The sequence below is a fragment of the Amblyraja radiata genome, chromosome 24, assembly GCF_010909765.2.
Source record: "Amblyraja radiata isolate CabotCenter1 chromosome 24, sAmbRad1.1.pri, whole genome shotgun sequence".
NCBI lineage: Eukaryota > Metazoa > Chordata > Chondrichthyes > Rajiformes > Rajidae > Amblyraja > Amblyraja radiata.
This window is the reverse complement of record NC_045979.1, coordinates 19,335,191-19,353,077: the sequence shown is the minus strand read 5'-3', so window position 1 is coordinate 19,353,077 and position 17,887 is coordinate 19,335,191. Positions and strand designations below refer to the sequence as shown.

Sequence of the window (17,887 nt, the reverse complement as noted above, 5' to 3'; positions counted from 1 at the left end):
GAGACCAATTAATCTACAAACCCAGACATCTTTGGGATGTGGGGAATAACCGGAGCACCCGGAGGAAACCCAGGCATTCACGCAGAGAACATGCAAATTCCCCACAGATAGCACCCAAGATCAGGATCAAACCCGAGTCTGGTGTAATAGGGCTACTTTTTTGGACCGTTTGGTGCTTCTGGGAGATATGATATTATTACTGACATGATGGTTTTGAACAAGGCACAGTGGCGTAGCAGTAGTGTTGCTGCCTTACAATGCCAGAGACCGGGTCTAGACTACGGGTGCTACATGTATGGAGTTTGTATGTTCTCTCTGCGACTGTGTGGGTTTTCTCCAGGTGCTCCCATTTCCTCCCACACTCCAAAGACGTATGAGTTTGTAGGTTAATTGGCTTTGGTAAAAGTTATAAATTGTCCCTAGTGTGTCGGATAGTGCTGGTGTATGGGGAGATCGCTGGACTCGGTGGGCCGAAGGGCCAGTTTCTGCACTGTATCTCTAAAGTCTAAATCTGCAATCTCACTGTTGCATTCATTGCTGGTTGAAATATTGACTGAATATTTCATATGCACTTCAGTTAGTGAGCGTGCTTTCAACCCGTATTTGTTTTATATAGCAGTGTCTCATTAAAATGAGTTATGCTAGGCTTGCCAAAACAATGGGGACTCCAGCATCCCGTTATCAATCATCACCATGCATCTTGTTTGTATATACCTCTGTTTGTGCAAACATCATATACATATCTCTGGTGCAAAAGGGAATTGATTACTCTTGCAAATGTTTCAGAAATTCAATTTGGTGTTAGGGTGTGATGACATAAACAGAGGAAAGCCAACCAAAAGGGTTCAAGTTCAAGATAGACAAAGTGCATGATTTATTTTATTAATATAATAAAGTGTCAATTAAAATAAGAAAAAAATGAATATTTTAGGTTAAGTTAAATGACTACTTTTCCACAGAGGCTATTAGGTGATTTATTACCACTTTATTGTACGAGGTAATGAGTGGCATTCAGTAAATATTTAGGGGAAAGTGTTTATAATAACTGAAAAAATCCTTGCCTGCTAGATTTGTGCATCCCTCTGTGTAATGAAAGTATGCTTTGTCTTAGCTGTTTTTAAATGAGATGCCAGAATAAGCTACAAAAGAACAGCTGATTCAAGTCAAATTGCAATGTTTTTCAAATTGTTTCTAACCAAGGAAAGAAATGTCATTGTTCAATTACAATGCTTATGCATTTATTTTCACAACAGAATTGAACTATAAGGTATTCGCATGCAGCTTGCCTTGATTTAATTTGCAATTTGATTGGGGAGAAAGTTACTTTGAATAGGGGCATGTAACATCGAACAGTACAGCACAGGAACAGGCCCTTCAGCCAACAATGCCTGTGCCAGACGTGAGACTAGATTAAACTAATCTCTTCTGCTGTACATGAACCATCCAAATTCACATGCCAATCTAAAAGTCTCTTAAACGTCACTTCCATCCCCACCACTGGAAGCACATTGCAGGCACCCACCAGTCTCTCTGTTTAAAAAAAAATCTTGCCCTGCTCATTACCCTTAAACTTCCTCCCCCTCACCTAACGCTGCACCTTCTTGCATTTGACATTTCCTCACTGGGAAAATTGCTCTCATAATTTCATAAACTTCCCACAGGTCTCCATTCAACCTCTGGCACTTCAGACTAAACAATCCAAGTCAGTGTAATTTTATGGCTGATACCCAGGATTGAGTGGGTTAACATATAATGAGCATATTATAATGAGCATATGACCACACTGAGCCTGTACTCGATGGAGTTTAGAAGAATGAGGGGGGGAACTCATTGAGACGTACCGAATAGTGAGAGGCTTGGATAGAGTGAGTGTGGAGAGGATGTTTCCACTAATGGGAGAGTCTAGGACTAGAGAATTAAATGGTGTTCCTTTGGGAAGGAGATGAGGAGGAATTTCTTTAGTCAGAAGGTTGTGAATCTGTGGAATTCTTTGCCACAGAAGGCTGTAGAGTCCAGGTCAATGGATATTTTTAAGGTAGAGATAGGTAGTTTCTTGATTAGTATGGGTGTTAAGGGTTATGGGGAGAAGGCAGGAGAATGGGGTTAGGAGGGAGAGATAGACCAGCCATGATTGAATGGCGGAGTAAACGATGGGCCGAATGACCTAATTCTGCTTATATCACTTATGACCTTATGACCCACTATTTGAGGCTACATCTTGCTAAATCTCTTCTGCACACTCCCTGAGGCTTCCTCATTCCTTCTTGTATTAGGGTGACCCAAACTGCACATAAAACTCCAAACTTGCCTGACCAAAGTTTAGCAAAAATGCAACACGACATCCTGATTCTCACACAGATAATTCTGCTCTAACAAGTTTTTCCATAAGGCAAATTGACCTCCCAAAGTACTGCACCTCACACTTATCCAGATTAAGCCATATCTTTCATTTCTCCACCCATATCTGTAACTGATCTACACTGTTGCATCCTTTGACGGCCTTCTTTCCTGTCTGTAACTCCACAATTTTTTGATATAGGTACAGATGTAGCAATGTTATTTTTGCCTCCAAAAGGAAAATACTGCAGAAACTGAAAATCTGAAATAAAAGTAAAGTGCCAGAAATAGCCACCAGGTCAGAAAGCATCTGTGTGGAGGAAATAAACAGGCATACTATTTTAATTGACAGCCTTTGTCAGATGATTCTCATGTTCTTGTAGTATTAGTAGCACTTCCTGTTTTTATTTCAGGTTTTATAGCATCTGCAAATTTTTTTTACTTTTTCATTGCAGAGTTGCGTTTGAGGTGATGACCTTTTGTAAGAGCATTAGTACATTTTGTGATGGATTTATTCTCAATCGGACACCTCCACTCAGTTCGCCCAAACCTACCTGATCTCCCGGCTACTAAACACTTTAACTTCCCCCCCCCATATCCCATACTGACCATTCTGTCCTAGACATCCACCACTGTCAGAGTGAGGCCCAGCACAAACTGGAGGAACAGCACCTCACATTGCACTTGGGCAGCTTACAATATTTATACAGTGGTATAAATATTGACTTCTCTAACTTCAAGTAATCCTTGTTTTTCCTCTTTCTCCCATCCTCGTTCTCTGACCAGGCTGACTGTCCCCCTAATTAAATGTTAGCCCCGTATGCCTCGTTGACACCTTCCCCGAGCTCACAATGATCTATTCTACATTTTCCTTGAACCCAATCCCCTTTGATGTCTCATTTTCACACCTTACCCTTCCTTATCTCTGTATCCCTCTGCCCTGAGCTCAGTCTGAAGAAAAGTCTCGACCCGAAATGTCACCCATTCCTTCTATCCAGAGATGCTAACTGTCCCGCTGAGTTATTCCAGCTAGTCTAGTGTCTAGTCTTGATGATAATAATGATACTAGCAGCTAATTAACTTTTAAATGATGCACAACTTGTGTAACGTTTTTTGTTTCCTTACTGTATTGCAAATGAACAGTTTAAAGAGTGTTAGAAAATTCTGAAGGTTTTAGTTGTACTAATCTGGTTATTAATTTATTGAAATGTGGGTTCAATGGTGAAGTTCTTTTAATTTTTATCGTTGCAGAAGAAGATGTGGAAAACTTTGATGTCACAAACTTGTCTGAAACTGTCCAGCGGAACATTGAAGCCGATAGTTTCTGGTGTATGAGCAAGCTATTGGATGGAATACAGGTAAGGTTGATTATCTGATACAGTGCCCTCCATGATGTTTGGAACAAAGACCCATCATTTATTTATTTGCCTCTGTACTCCACAATTTGAGATTTGTAATAGAAAAAATCAAATGTGGTTAAAGTGCACATTGTCAGAATTTATTAACGGCAATTTTTATACATTTTGGTTTCAACATGTAGAAATTACAGCAGTGTTTATACATAGTTCCCCCCCCCCAATAATGTTTTGGACACATGGCTTCACAGGTCTTTGAAATTGCTTAGGTGTGTTTAATTATCTCCTTAATGCAGGTATAAGGGAGCTCTCAGCACAGAGTCTATCCTCCAGTCTTTCCATCACCTTTGGAAACTTTTATTGCTGTTTATCAACACGAGGACCAAAGTTGTGCCAATGAAAGTCAAGGAAGCCAATATGAGACTGAAACAAGAATAGAACTATTTGAGACATCAGCCAAACAGGCTTACCAAAATGAACTGTTTGGAACATCATTAAGAAGAAAGAGAGCACTACTTAAGAAGAAAGAGAACTTATTAATTGCAACGGGACTGGCAGGCCAAGGAAGACCTCCACAGCTGCTGACAGAAAAATTCTCTCTATAATAAAGAAAAATCCCCAAACACCTGTCCGACAGATCAGAAACACTCTTCAGGTGTTAATTTGTCAATAACCACTGTCTGCAGAAGACTTCATAAACAGAAATACAGAGGCTACACTGCAAGATGCAAACCACTGGTTAGCCGCAAAAATAAGATGGCTGGGTTACAGTTTGCCATGAAGTACTTAAAAGAGCAACCACAGTTCCTGAAGAAGGTCTTGTGGACAGATGAGACGAATATTAACTTATATCAGAGTGATGGCAAGAGCAAAGTATGGAGGAGAGAAGGACTTGCGCAAAATCCAAAGGATACCACCTCATCTGTGAAACACGGTGGTGGGGATGTTATGACCAGGGCATGTATGGCTGCTGAAGGTACAGGCTCAGTTATCTTCATTGATGTAACAACTACTGATGGTTGCAGCATAATGAATTCTGAAGTGTATAGACACTTCCTATCTGCTCAAGTTCAAACAAATGCCTAAAATCGCATTGGCCGGTGGTTCATTCTAAACAATAATCCCAAACATAGCTAAAGCAACAAAGGAGTATTTCAAAGCTAAAAAATGGTCAATTCTTGAGTGGCCAAGTCAATCACCTGACCTGAACCCAATTGAGCATGACTTTTATATTCTGAAGTGAAAACTGAAGAGGACAAACCCCCAAAACAAGCATAAGCTAAAGATGGCTGCAATACAGGCCTGTCAGAGCATCACCAGAGAAGACACCCAGCAACTAGTGATGTCTATGAATCGGAGATTTCAAGAAGTCATTGCATGCAAAGGATATGCAACAAAATACTAAACATGACTACTTTCATTTACATCACATTGCTGTGTCCCAAACATTATCGTGCCCTGAAATGGGGGTACTATGTATAAACACACTGCTGTCATTTCTACATGGTGAAATGAAAATGTATAAAAATGGCCTTTATTAAAATCTGACGCTATGAAATTTAACAACATGGGATCTTTTCTATTACAAATCTCAAATTGTGGAGTACAGTGGCAAATAAATAAATGGTGGGTCTTTGTCCCAAACATTATGGACGGCACTGTAGATCTCAATTTTTAATTTGTTACCACCGCATCGTCCATTGCCTTGACTTATCTTGCTGTTGCTATTTAGTTTAGTTTAGAGAAACAGCACAGAAACAGGCCCATCGACCCATCAAGCCCACGGCGACCAGCGATCCCCGTACTCTGACTGAATCCTACCTACTAGGGACAATTTACAATTTTTACTGAAGCTAATTAACCTACAAACCTGTACGTCTTTAGATTGTGGGAGGAAACCGGAGCACACGGAGAAAACCCACACGATCATGCGGCGAACGTGCAAACTCTGTACAGGCAGCACCCGTAGTCAGGATCGAAGCCGGGTTTCTGGCACTGTAAGGCAGCGACTCTACCACTGCGCCACAGCCCCCAGTTGGGCCAGCATAGTTTACCCAAGTTTGTCATTTGAGACTTAGCGGACGGAGTGAGACAGATACACATTCAAGGTTTCTTGGTGTGGAAACAAGGAATTGCAAATGCTGGTTTGTAAAAGAAGATAGAATGTTGGAGTGTCTCAGTGGGTCAGGCATCATCTCTGGAGAACATGAATGGGTAACGTTTCGACTCGGTACCTTCAGAAATGGCGCCTTACCATGTTCTCCAGAGATGCCTGACCCGCTGTGTTACTCCAGCACCCAGTGTCTTTGATCAAGGTTTCTTATCTGTTTCAAGCCGTTCCTACCCCATCCATTCACATTTTGAATCGGGCTAAATTGGAAACAATGTGAAAGAGCCCAGTGGAAATCTGGTGCTGCACTGTTCTTGTTCTGTGTCAAAAAGCAATAAGGTCCTGAGAACAACCACAAGGTTTCAGGGAATGTAGCTCTGAAGAGAGAAAATGAACGGATGGATCGATATAACTATTTCGCTCAGAACATGATGAATTTTTTGAATGGGTCTCCAGAGAAAAAAATCGAGTCTTAGCACATAGGATGTCAGAAGATCAACTCATGAATTGTATTCGGTGTTTTAATTCTAGGACTGAGTAGGTGGCTAGAAACAACTATTTTGGGTCTATCCCACTAAAGCTCTGCTTTCAAAATATTGTGACCTTACAGTTGCTGCTTTCACCTTTGCTTTTGCCCAAGTAATCCAATCAATGTTATTTAAGATCTTATTAATACCTGTAACATATTCATTAGTTCTCTTTCATGAACACAGATTTTTTTCTGATTAACTTGATCCTTTTGCACAAGATACTGCCTCCTCTTGTTCACTTTGATTCATCTTAGACCTTCGAGATACAGTGCGGAAACAGAGTCTGCGACGACCAGCGATCCCCTTACACTAATACTATTTTACATACTTGGAACAATTTAACAACTTAGCGAAGCCAATTAACCTGCAAACCAGCATGTCTTTGGAGTGTTGGAGGAAACCGGAGCACCCTGAGTAAACCCTCATGGTCACGGAGAATGTACACACTCCATACAGACAGCACCCATGGTCAGGAACAAACCTGGGTCACTGGCGCTGTAAGGTAGCAACTCTACCACTGTGCCACCCAAAACTGCCATTAACTAATTATTAACAGAGTTTGATATGCAACTAAAGCCGATATAAAAGTGTGTTGGTCTCCCAATTCTCAAAAAGTGGGATAAGGATCTTGTAGTGCATAGGATCAAAGTAACTAAAGCATCTTAATACCAGTATTGTGTTTATTAACTATGAGAACATTCAATCAGTTTGGTGAAGGGATGACTCTTTGGTCACAAATTTAGATTGAAATATGTTAATAAGTTCTAGGAGCAGAATTAGGCCATTCGACCAATGAAGTCTACTCCGCCATTCAATCATGGCTGATCTATCTTTTCCTCTAACCCCATTCTCCTGCTTTCTCCCCATAACCCATGACACCTGCATCAATCAATCAATCAATCAATCAAAGACTTTATTGTCATTCAAAAATACACCAACAAATGCAAGTCTGAACAAAATTTTGTTGCATCTGGCTCACCGTGCAATATAAAATAACAAAAGGATAAAATAGATAAAAAGATAAAATAGATAATAGTGGCGGCACATTATATGGAATTCAAGTGTCTGATGGCTCGGGGGAAGAAGATGTTGCAAAACCTGGCCGTTCTGCTCCTTATACTGCGATACCTTTTGCCCGAGGGCAGCAGCGTGAATAGTCCATGATGGAGATGTGTGGGGTCTTTTATAATGCTGTTGGCCTTGGACAAGCAACGTTTGCACGCAATGTCCCGGATTGAAGGAAGACAAGTCCCGATGATTTTTTCAGCCATCTGAATGTATGCATGGAACCATTGGAACAGGAAAGGGCCATTAACTGCTTAAACCTCCTCTGTCATCCAGATAGTTCATGTGTGATCTCTTTCATAATTCCATCTATGACGCTTAGTTTTTTCACACTTGACACTTTTGGCTTGTTGAAAATTGACCTATCTCGGTTTTTATTTTCAATTAAGCCAGGTTTTAGAGGGAGGGAGTTCCAGATTCCTGCCATCCTTTGTGTGAAGTATTGTTTCCAGGTATCACATGATTGGTCTCGCTCTCATTTGAAGTGCAAAATCAACCAAGCAATAGGATGCATTGTTCCTGCGTACCCAATCAAATCAGTCATACAGCATCGAAACAGGCCCTTCAGCCCAACTTGCCCACACTGACCAACATGCCCCATCTACTCTAGTCCTACCTGCCTGCATTTGACCCATATCCCTCTAAACCTGTCCTATCCATGTACCTGTTTAAATGTTTCATAAACGTTGCCTCAACTACTTTCACCGACAGATTATTCCATACACCCATCACCCTTTCGTATGAAAAGGTTACCCCCCAGGTTCTTATTAAATCTTTTCCCCCCTCACCTTAAATCTATATCCTGGAGTTCTCAATTTCCCTACGCTGGGTAAGAGACTATGCATCTACCCGATCTATTCCTCTCATGATTTTGTACACCTCTATGATCACCCCTCATCCTCCTGCGCCCCAAATAGAGTCCTAGACTGCTCAACCTCTCCATATAGCTCAGGCCGTTTAGTCCTGTCAACAACCTCGCAAATTCTTCAATAATCATTGGAACATGAAAGGGCAGCACAGTTGTGCAGTTGTAGAGTTGCTGCCTCGCAACGCCAGAGACCCGACCTGAATATGGAAGTATGATGTACAGAGTTTGTACTTTCTCCCTGTGACCGTGTAGTTTTCTTCAAGTTCCCCAGTTTCCTCCCACATCCCAAAGATGTGCATTTGGCTTCAGTAAATTGTCCCAATGTGTGTCGGACATAGAACTAGTGTATTGGTGATTGATAGTTGGCCTGGATTCAGTGGACTGAATGTCCTGTTTACATGCTGTTGCTCTAAGCTAGATGTTATCTCCTCTGCTTTTGCCCATTGAATCTATTTATCTTGCATTTGTTTGAAGGGAGTAATTTTAATCATTCTTGTTCCAAAATCAATTTTGTCTATGTACTCTCTGAACAACATAACTTCCTTTGCATTTAACTGCTCACAGTACTCTAAATAAAGTCTAATTAAAGTTCAAGCTACCTAAATGTAACTTCCATCCTTATGTTGTCTTCTTCCCTTGGGATGAAAGGTAATCTTCCATTTATAATTTTAATTCCCTGTCAACATGTGTTTAGTTGGTGCTTTACATGAGCTCCATCTGTCTACTTCTCCACTATTCCTAGGTTCTAACCATTTAGATAACTGGAGTACTTTCTATCAATTCCTTTATTGAACTCTGCATGCCACACTATTTCCCACTCGCCTTAAGCGTTTTGTAACCTTCTGAACCCCTTTACACTGTTTATTGCTGCACCTAACTTGACTTGTTATCTTGCATTTAAAAAATGAGGTAAAACTGTGTCTCCCATAAAGCTGAGACTAATAATTCTGTCAGTGAAAGCACACATGAGCCATGATTTGCACTTTTTCTTTGCATTCTCTTAAATAATTCCTTACCCCTGTCAATAAATAAACATGCACTTTAATTTTTGTTGGCCTAATCGAAATCACTTAAGTCATGCCTATTTGTGCTCCCTTTCCTGAATTATTATTTACTCTAATAAATCAACAAGTTAAAAAATCATGTGTAGGAAAGAAAAGCAGATGCTGGTTTAAACCGAAGATAGACACAAAATGCTGGAGTAACTCAGCGGGACAGACAGCATCTCTAGAGAGAAGGAATGGGTTATGCCACCCATTCCTTCTCTCTAGAGATGCTGCCTGTGCCGCTGAGTTAAGCCCCTGTCCCACTTTCATGACCTGATTGGCGACCTCTGCCGAGTTTGCCCTTGACTCATACTCGCAGCATGGTCGCCACAAGGTCATAGGAGGTCGCAGGAGGTCTTCGTAACTCTTCCTCAAGCTCGTGAGTGGTCTCCGCGTACTTGTGGACTCAAGTAAGTAGTGGCGTTTTTTCCAGCCTGATAAAAAATGTGCACGAGTAAAAAAAAGTTGGCATGGTAAAAATTGATACTTTTTACTCGTAGGTAGGTCGTAGTAGATTGTGATGGTAGTCGTAGATAGTCGTAGGTCAGTAACTGGCCCGAGAAAAAAAAAATGCAAACATGACATCATTTTATCATGTAGTCATTTTCCACTCATAGCTAGTTGTAGTTAGTCTTAGGTGTGGAAGACTGAGGTCGAGAGGGGTCGTAGGAGGTCGTAGACATGTCGTGGGAGGTCGTAGACATAGTCGTAGGAGGTCGTAGACATGGTCGCAGGAGGTCTTTTGACATTTTTTTCAACTCGTCTAGGGTCTTCTAAACTCGTGGACTAGGTCGTCCAAGTAGGGCAGGCCCTTTACTCGAGCATTTTGTGTCTATCTTCAGTTAAAAAACCATACTCTTTTGATCGGATACATAAAACAACTTCCTTTGGCATAGTTAATCCTGAACTTCAAATGAGGACAAACAAGTGATATCTGAAAACAATACCACAAAAAGTCTGGTGGAAATCTGGAACTCTGTTTAAAAGCTGGTTTAATTGAAGTTAAAAACTAAGGTAGATTTTCATAAAATCAAAAATATCAATGGTCACAAAACTAAGCACATAGATGGAATTATGAAAGAGATCACATATGATCTACAGTTAACTGAATGACAAAGGAAGATTAAATGGCTCTCTCTTTCAGCATTGTCCAAGTTTTTATTTTGTCCCAAGTGATATGGTTGGCAAAATCAATCAATTTAAGTTGTTGGAAATTTTTTAGCTATTAAGTTGCTTTATCTTTTAGTCTTCATCGCTGCAAATAAATCAAAACAACAAAATTACAGACTGATGTGATTAGCATGTGCACCGATTCTGCAGATTGTCCAATGAAACGATTTAACGCTAATATTGGACGGATACTCATGCAGGCTCACTGTCATTTGTTAGATATAAAGACAAAGGGTGGCCCAAATTGTCAGCTGTGGTTACCTGTGGTGGGTGCAGCAAGGTAACAAAGTCGGAACAATGACTAAGACATGGGCAAGTACTAAGGCTCTTCCCCAAAATATTCCCAACGTTTTTTTAACATCAGCATTGCCTTTTGTTTTATATTAGTACCAGAAAGAACTATTCAGCCAATAGACTTCATGTCAGCTCCTTGAAGTGCAATTCCATTTGTCCTATCCTTCCTCTGGTTACTTGCCTGAACTGGATGAACTTGGATAATTGACACATTTAGAAACTAATGTCTTTTAAACAGTCTATTTGAGGAAACAAACAAACTTTGATTTGAAGTCTTGCCATTGGATAGTGCCTAAGACGATATATCTTAATGGCTGTACAGGGAATGAAGAAAAAGAATCAGTCATAAACAGGCTAATAAACAGGTTTAATTTGCCCTTACCGAATAAGATGCCCGATCTAAGCTAGTCCCATTTACCCGTGGTTGGCCCACATCCGTTTAAACCTTTCCTATCCATGAACCCATCCAAGTGTCTTTTAATTGATGTTATAGTACCTGCCTCAACTATCACCTCTGGCAGATTGTTCCATATACCCACCACCCACTGAGTGAAATCGACAATGAGAAAAATGTAGGAAGAGGAGGGGGGCAGATTGGATTAACAGCGGTTCACAGAGTTGCATACACTTTTTAATCCAGCATCATATTCTGCTTTATTTTTCCTATCAACAATGAGCTAAATGTTGAGAATCGATCTTAATAATAAAAGATGTACCATTATTTAAGCAAATCACTTTTTGGTTTCTTGAAGGACAATTATACTTTTGCACAACCAGGGATTCAGAAGAAAGTAAAAGCACTTGAAGAACTCATCAGCAGAATCGATGGTGAGTCTGGAACATATTCTTGAAAGCTGGGATTCCTCTCGAGGATGGTATCTATTTTTAAGCCTTTGCCAAGGTATCATTGTTTATGTCTCATTACCATTGCTAAGCGTAGCCTAGGGTTTATACTTGCCTATGGACATATCTTTTATTCATTTGAGGGTGAGTGGACACACTGGTAACATTTGGCTCGTGCTCTTTTTGTACCATTCTGTGCTCTGGTGATCTATTACAGCTAATTTAAAACAAAAAGCATAGAATATGCATTCCAATTTATTATATCGTTAAGTGTCAGGGAAATCTGATATCAGCTTTGTGTTGAGACTTGATATTTTATTACTCTAGGATTAATTTTGCACACTTTGCAAATATATTTTATTCTTTAACCAGATATTTTTAATCTTTTAAAACATCTGTTCCACTGAGACATTCAAGATAATATTAAATGGTTTTCAAGTAATTTTGAAACAATTAACTTACTGCTTCAACAGACATTTTATCTTTGACTTGATTTTAGAGCAGAGCAATGTGCTATTCTAGTATCCAACAATAGCAATAATATTTTATAGTCTTACAAGATCTGAATGACTTTTTTTTTTTTTAAGTGCGGGAGTAACAGAAGATCAGGCAGCATCTCTGGAGATCATGGATAGGTGTTCAGTTTTACGTTGAAATTCAAAGTTTGAGAACTGAAAAAGAATCCACCAAAGAATCATTCACATTAAAAGATTATTGATTAAATTGTACATTTAATAAGTGGGCCAGCTTTGTGTTTTTAAATGGAAAATGAAATTGCTGCAAAACTCCTTTTTCATTTCATGCCTAGAATCAGTTAGTTTCAGATGAATACTTTAGAGATACAGTGTGGAAACGGGACCTTCTGCCCACCGAATCCACACTGACTAAAGATCACCAGTACACTAATTCTGTCCTACACATTAAGAACAATTTATAGAAGCCAATTAACCTACAAATGTGTATGTCTTTGGAGTGTGGGAGGAAACCCGAGCACCACGCATCACAGGGAGAATGTGCAAACTGTGTACAGACAGCGCCCGTAGTGAGGATCAAACCCGGGTCTTTGGCACTGTAAGGCAGCAACTATATCGCTGCGCCTCGGTGCTTTTATGACTATGCAGAAGGAATTTTTTCAGATGGAGAAAAACTTAATTTTGCTGAAAGGAAAAAAGTGAAATCACCCCCAACTGTATTAAAAATAGTGGAAATATCATTTATCAATTTAAAAAAAAAGAATCTGCCAGATTGAATTGCAAAGAAAATATATTCAATCCTGCTTGTTAACCCTTCTTGTAATGGTGAAGAAATAATGATTTCTGGGGAAGTTGAGCAATGAAGTCAAATTGCTTGCATATATCACACATGTCTGTCATACAATTTATACACAGGGTGATCATAAAAGCAGACAATCATATTTTATTTTGAGTTAAGAGGCAGATTGGTGTTAACAATGAAACTGTTTTCATTATGTCTGCAGTCTTCCTGTTGTGATTGCAGCTTCAGCACTATATAAGGTCTCATACGCTTTACAAAATTGCAATTTACTGCTGTAAGTGCAGAATAGATCCAATTTGATGTGAACCTTGAAGAGATGCCCAATTCAATTTGCAGTTGTCTTCATAGATGCTGGATATGAACTTTGTTCTCATCGAGTAAATACCAAATTATTGAAGTACTTTGTCCCTTTTAATTACCCCTGTTATTGCCAAATGATGGCAATGAGGGAAGGGAATGTTTAGAAAGGCTTATTTATTCTTTCCGACAGGAATCAACATACATTCTGTTGTATTGTTTTTTTTGTTTGTGTCTCCTGCACACAGGTATATCTGTTACAACTCATGCTTCAATAATATAAATTGGATATAATGTGAATGATGATTTAAAGGGCACCATATGCTTTACGTGGGTCTAATTGGTTACAAAGTAATTTTGTTTTGGAACCAGAGAGCTAAAAAAACTTTGGAAATTGAAAACAGCAAAAAAGCTGTCGTGGATTTAAACAGTATTGGAGGGATAATGTAACGTCCCTGCAGTCATCGGACACCATTGTCTTTTAAGAACACAGCTGCCATTTTAATCATGGGAGTCTATTGAAATAGATAGGCAATCGCTTCTATTGACACTTGTGCAATGGTATTCTGTTAAACAATGTAACATCCAGCCTTTTATTACTTTTAGCTTGAAGTAACAAAAATAAAGTTAGTGCTATTAAAAAACCCGTATAGTTTAGTGGAACGTGTACCAAGGCACAGTGAATTGCTTTTATTGTGTGTTAACCAGTCAGCAGAAAGACAATACATGATTGCAATCGAGCCATCCACAGTGTACAGATACCGGATAAAGGGAATAACATTTAGTGCAAGGTAAAGTCCAATTACAGATGGTCATAGGGTCTCCAATGAGTCTAAGTATATTGCCTAAGTTCCAGTGACCTTTGACAATGAATATTTTGCCCGACATAATGTATCTAGCAGTCATAACTGGATAGAAATCAAAAGCTGGTTTTTCATTTCATGGTCATGATTATGGCAGTCAATATATGATGTTCTGCCTAACGTTTTCATTTGAATCGAGCTGTTGTGGGCATGGAATTGAATTTGGGATCTTTTGCTCTGTTTTGATTCTGCTTGGCTCTACGAAATAAGCTGGTGATAATAATTCTGAGGTGTGTTCCCTGCATTTATCTCTGCAGAGCAAATCCACGTTCACTTCAGGAAGTATGAAGTAGAATATCTACAGTTTGCGTTCCGCTGGATGAATAACTTGCTGATGAGGGAGCTGCCTCTTAGGTGCACCATCCGTCTCTGGGACACATACCAGGTAAATGTTACAATTCTGAACTCTTCTAAAAGCCCTGTCCCACGGTACGAGTTCATTCCAAGAGCTCTCCCGAGTTTGCCCTGATTCGAACTCGGATATTTGCCACTCGTCGGTACTCGGGGCTCTCGTGGACATTTTTCAACATGTTGAAAAATCTTCACGAGTCTTCCTGTACTTACCTGCCGTTAGCGAGTCTTCCTGAGTACCTGCCGTTAGCGTTACGAGCCGCTAAGAGATGTCCCCGAGCTCCGACGTACCCGCTACGTTAATTCACCGTGCTTACCACGAGTTTGATTTTTTTTAAACTCGGGAGAGCTCTTGGAATGAACTCGCACCGTGGGACGGCTATAACTTGTGCCTCCTTTTCATTCAACCAGAATCTAGGTCAGTTCAAACTTGCTTAAATTCAAACCAGTAACCTGATGTGATTAAAAACATACAACGTTTGTACCAGCAATGATTTTGACAAAAAGGATATCAAGTGTTGGAGTAAACTCAGCAGGTCAGGTTGCATTTCAGGAGAACATGGATAGGTGATGTTTCGAGTTGGGACCCTTCTGAGTGAAACTCAGTGGGTCAGGCAACATCTCTGTGGAATATAGATAGGTGATGTTTCGGTGGGACCAAAGTTAAAGACTTTCTGAAAGTACACTGCAGGTCACTACATCCACTGGCTCACCCTTGTCCATTTTACTTGTTTCATCCTCAAAACATTCCAGAAGATTTGTCAAGCATAATTTCCCCTTCGTAAATCCATGCTGACTTGGACCGATCCCATTACTGCTATCCAAATGTGCCACTATTACATATTTGTTAATTGCTCCAGTATCTTCCCCACCACTGATGTTAGGCTAACTATAATTATAGTCTATAATTCCCTGCTTTCTCTCTCCCTCTCTCTCTCTCTCTCTCTCTCTCTCTCTCCTTTCTTGAAAAGTGGGATAACATTAGCTACCCTCCAATCCACAGGAACTGATCCAGAATCTAGAGAGCATTGGAAAATCATCACCAATGCGTCCACAATTTCTAGAGCCACCTCCTTGAGTACCCTGGGATCCAGACCATCAGGCCTCCAGTCCCATCAGTCTACCCAATACCATTTCCTGACTAACATGAATTTCCTTCAGGTCCTCCATCACCCTAGGTCCTCTGTCCCCTCGTACACCTGGGAGATTGTTTGCGTCTTCCCTAGTGAAGACACAACCAAAATACCTGTTCAACTCATTTGCCATTTCCTTGTTCCCCATAATAAATTCTCCTGTTTCTGTCTTCAGGGACCCACATTTGTCTTAACTAATATTTTCTTCTTCACATACCTAAAGAAGCTTTTACTATCCTTCTTTATATTCTTGGCTAGCTTACCTCTGTACTTAATCTTTTCTCGCCGTATTGCCTTTTTAGTTACCTTCTGTTGTTCTTTAAAAGTTTCCCAATCCTCTGGCTTCCCGCTCATCTTTGCTATATTATACATCTTCTCTTTTATTTTTATACTGTCCTTGACTTCACTTGTCAGCCACAGTCGCCTCTTACTCCCCTTAGAATATTTCTTCCTCTTTGGAATGAAATGATTCTGCATCTTCTGGATTATTCCCAGAAATACCTTCCTCCCTGAGTGTTACCTAAAATTAAGTATCTAGATTTTAATTGTTTATTTTCTCCTACGTTCCACCCTATATTTTGCACCAAATGCTAAATGAGTCTTAGAATTATTTACCCAGCTTAATTATAATAATGTGCATATGTTTTCTATTTCAAGCAGTTTATATCGAGAGGTATTCTTGGGTATCCATACTTTGAAGATCAACATGGAATCAAACCACACAATTAGGTTCAGGATTAACTGAGAGAGAGACTAGAACATTAGCACTTATTTTTGGAGCTTTGTTGAACTGGAAACATTTAGGATTGAGCATGGTTATCTCCATGCAAGTCTATTTGCCTCAATTCTTTCAGAATTTAAGCAATAGCATCTTTCATTACAAAATAAAATGTATTTCTTGAATTCAGAGTCCAAGCCTCGTTCCTTCTTCAATGAGGATTTTCAATATAAATAAGAAATATTACTACAGCACATTCATTATCACTTTGCTATCTGTAGTTAGTAGTTCTGCAATGTTTTAATTTTTTATCAGTTTTTTAAAATTCCTTATGAATAATTGCAACAGTAACTGCACGAGCTAAAATCTGATGATTTTTAACTGGACTGGTTCAGTTTGGGTATTGACACGTTTGTAAATTACCAAGTTAATTACTGTGTCTCAGTAATTGCCCTGACAATCAGTATTGGGACATGTTCGAGTAACAGATTGAATCCAGTCAAATGGTCACTGATTTACGTACAGTATATCGATTTGAAATGGTGCTTTATATAAATAATGATCCAGTGCTTTCAAAAAACTATAGTTGCTAGGTCGAATCTTGTTTATTAAAGATGTGTATGCAAAATGTTTGTGGGAAACTAAATTGAAAGTGAATGTGCTTTTCCTTAATCACTTGCTTTCTCCTTCCAGCTATAACTATTCCACTGGTGTATTTGCTTTGTTTGAACATTTGTTAATGGATTTTTTTTTTTTGGTTTTATTCTTTTCGAGGTGGACTAGGTTAAAAGGGCAAAGGTCTAAAGTGCAAATACAATCGGAATGAAAAAGAATACGGCTGTAGTTAGACAGAGTCCCTATGGATTTTAAAGCTCTGTAGATTGCAGAAAGAAAGCAGTTCAGAAAGAGATTTTTTTTCAAAAATCTCATGAATCACAACAAGAAGAAATTAGGAGCCAAAGGTTAGATATTGTGTTGAAATCAAAGGTGACGAGCAAGAACTCCTGCTTTATGCAGTAAAGTAGCAGTAAAGAAGACTTCCAGAGTAAGAACAAATACCATTTATTGCAAAAATCTGGAAATTGCTGGAGGAACTCACCGGGTCAAGTGGCATCTCGACCCAAAACATTGACTATTCGTATGCCTTCACAGACGCTGCTTGAGTTGATCCAGCAGATTGGCTTAGTTTAGTTTATTATTGTCACGTGTACCAAGTTACATTGAAAAGCTTTTGTTTGCGTGCTATCCAGTCAAAGAAAAGACGACATGAATACGGTCAAGCCGTGCACAGATAAAAGATAAAGGGTACAACGTTTATGTACAAGTTATAACATTACATTTTATGCTCCAATTTCTAGCACCTGCTGCCTCTTGTGTCCCAGTAGTACTAGATCAATAGTTTCAGTACTGAAATTAATGTAAGAGTGGCCAAGGTAATTATTAACCCTCTAAATACGGACAAAAATGTTACACTGACATATTCACTGAATTCTGAACAGTGCAATAAATCACAATCCCTCAAAATTCAATTTTACAGATGTATGAATGATTATTTTATAGGTGGTGCTTGCCACAAGGAATTCCTAAGCAGTCCAACACCTTATTTAACAGCAAAACACGGAACTCAGCAAG

The 17,887-nt window shown here is 39.4% G+C and overlaps 1 protein-coding gene across 5 annotated transcripts in view; it reads left to right on the top strand.

Moving 5' to 3' along the window:
* Nucleotides 1–17,887, top strand: part of tbc1d22b (TBC1 domain family member 22B) — a 209,028-nt gene that overhangs the window by 149,334 nt on the left and 41,807 nt on the right. For 4 of the 5 annotated variants that reach the window (XM_033042544.1, XM_033042547.1, XM_033042543.1 and 1 more), the window contains 3 exons: nt 3,589–3,695; nt 11,528–11,603; nt 14,311–14,438. In XM_033042544.1, the coding sequence (XP_032898435.1) occupies nt 3,589–3,695; nt 11,528–11,603; nt 14,311–14,438 (311 nt within the window). Of the gene's footprint in view, nt 1–3,588; nt 3,696–11,527; nt 11,604–14,310; nt 14,439–16,194; nt 16,441–17,887 lie in introns of those variants that run through there. The other variant, XM_033042546.1, reaches the window with a different exon arrangement.